Source organism: Vombatus ursinus, unplaced genomic scaffold, assembly GCF_900497805.2.
Source record: "Vombatus ursinus unplaced genomic scaffold, bare-nosed wombat genome assembly UNPS02014816.1, whole genome shotgun sequence".
Taxonomy (NCBI): domain Eukaryota; kingdom Metazoa; phylum Chordata; class Mammalia; order Diprotodontia; family Vombatidae; genus Vombatus; species Vombatus ursinus.
The window spans coordinates 7,003,738-7,004,903 of record NW_020954594.1 but is presented as its reverse complement, the minus strand read 5'-3'; the positions used below and the strand labels follow the sequence as shown (position 1 = coordinate 7,004,903).

Here is a 1,166-nt window from a genome sequence, read left to right as displayed (position 1 = left end):
TTTTTTTTTTTTTTTTTTTTTTTTTGGACAGAGTCTCTCCTTTCAGAAGACAATTCCTCAGGCCTGTTTGATATTTGGGTTGGGATGAATAAATTGATTTCAAGTCCCACTTTGTTCCTCACGGCTACTGTCTGCATGTATAAATCTGGGAATCATTTTCATGTTGTGGTTATTGTTCAGTTGTGCCTGACTCTTCATGACCCCATTTGGGGTTTTCTTGGCAAAGACACTGGAATGCTTTGCCGTTTCCTTCTACAGCTCATTATACTCCAGGGCTGGCATTCTGTCCATTGTGCCAAAGTCACATAGCTAATAACTAAATGGCTGAGGTGGAGTTTGAACCTGAGTATTCTCTGTGTCAAGTCCAGTGCTCTCTCTACTACATCCTCACTACTTAATCCAAGTTACATCTGACCAAAAAATCTCCTCTGGAGCATCTGCTAGTCTGGGAGTGGGGAATGGGAGGAGTGGTGAGAAGGAAGCTGCAGTTCTGAACGCTACCATTGGGGCACAGTCAAAGAAAGACGTCTGTAGGCAGCCCACATCTCCTCCTTCCAATCACCTCCAGCCTCCATGCATCTTCCTCTCTCCCCAACTCCCTGTAGGTGCATTGGAGGACCTGGACCATGCCATCCTGCTGAGTCGGGGCCAAGGACAGGTGGCGTGCCAGAGCTATGTCCAGAGGGGGCTGGTAGCCCGTCTGCAGGGCAGAGATGATGACGCCAGAAGTGATTTCCAGAAAGCAGCTGGGCTGGGCAGCCCCTTTGCCCGACGCCAGCTGGTCCTGCTCAACCCGTATGCGGCCCTGTGCAACCGGATGCTGGCTGACATGATGAGACAGCTGCAGGGCCTCAGTGAGCCCTGAGCAGAGGCACCCCTGCCTGGGGACCTTGGCCGCCCAGGAGGGCCGCCACTAACCCAATAAAGCCGCCTCTGCTCCAGTCTGACTCCTCGTCCTCTCTGGGCTTGGCCAACGTGATCAGAGTGTCTAAGTTTCAGAGCCAGAGAGAGCCTTTGGGGTCATTTAGTCCCACTGAGGCCCAAAGGTCAAGCAAGGGAGAAAGTTAGAGTCTGGATTGAAGCATGCGTCCTCTGGCTCCAGACGCCCAAGCTCTTTCCACTACACCACCAGGGTCTCTATTCAGTTCTGCAGTCATGAAGGCAGT

General features: G+C 51.8%; 2 protein-coding genes across 2 annotated transcripts in view; both read left to right on the top strand.

The window, feature by feature from the left end:
- The window catches only part of TTC36 (tetratricopeptide repeat domain 36), an 11,948-nt gene extending 11,004 nt beyond the window's left edge, over window positions 1-944 (top strand). The window contains exon 3 of the mRNA XM_027835491.1: window positions 606-944. Within this exon, the coding sequence (XP_027691292.1) occupies window positions 606-865 (260 nt within the window). The 3' untranslated portion in view covers window positions 866-944. The remainder of the gene's footprint in view (window positions 1-605) is intronic.
- Window positions 945-1,083: 139 nt separating this feature from the next.
- LOC114023045 overlaps window positions 1,084-1,166 on the top strand; it is a 996-nt gene continuing 913 nt past the window's right edge. The window contains exon 1 of the mRNA XM_027835533.1: window positions 1,084-1,164. Within this exon, the coding sequence (XP_027691334.1) occupies window positions 1,084-1,164 (81 nt within the window). The remainder of the gene's footprint in view (window positions 1,165-1,166) is intronic.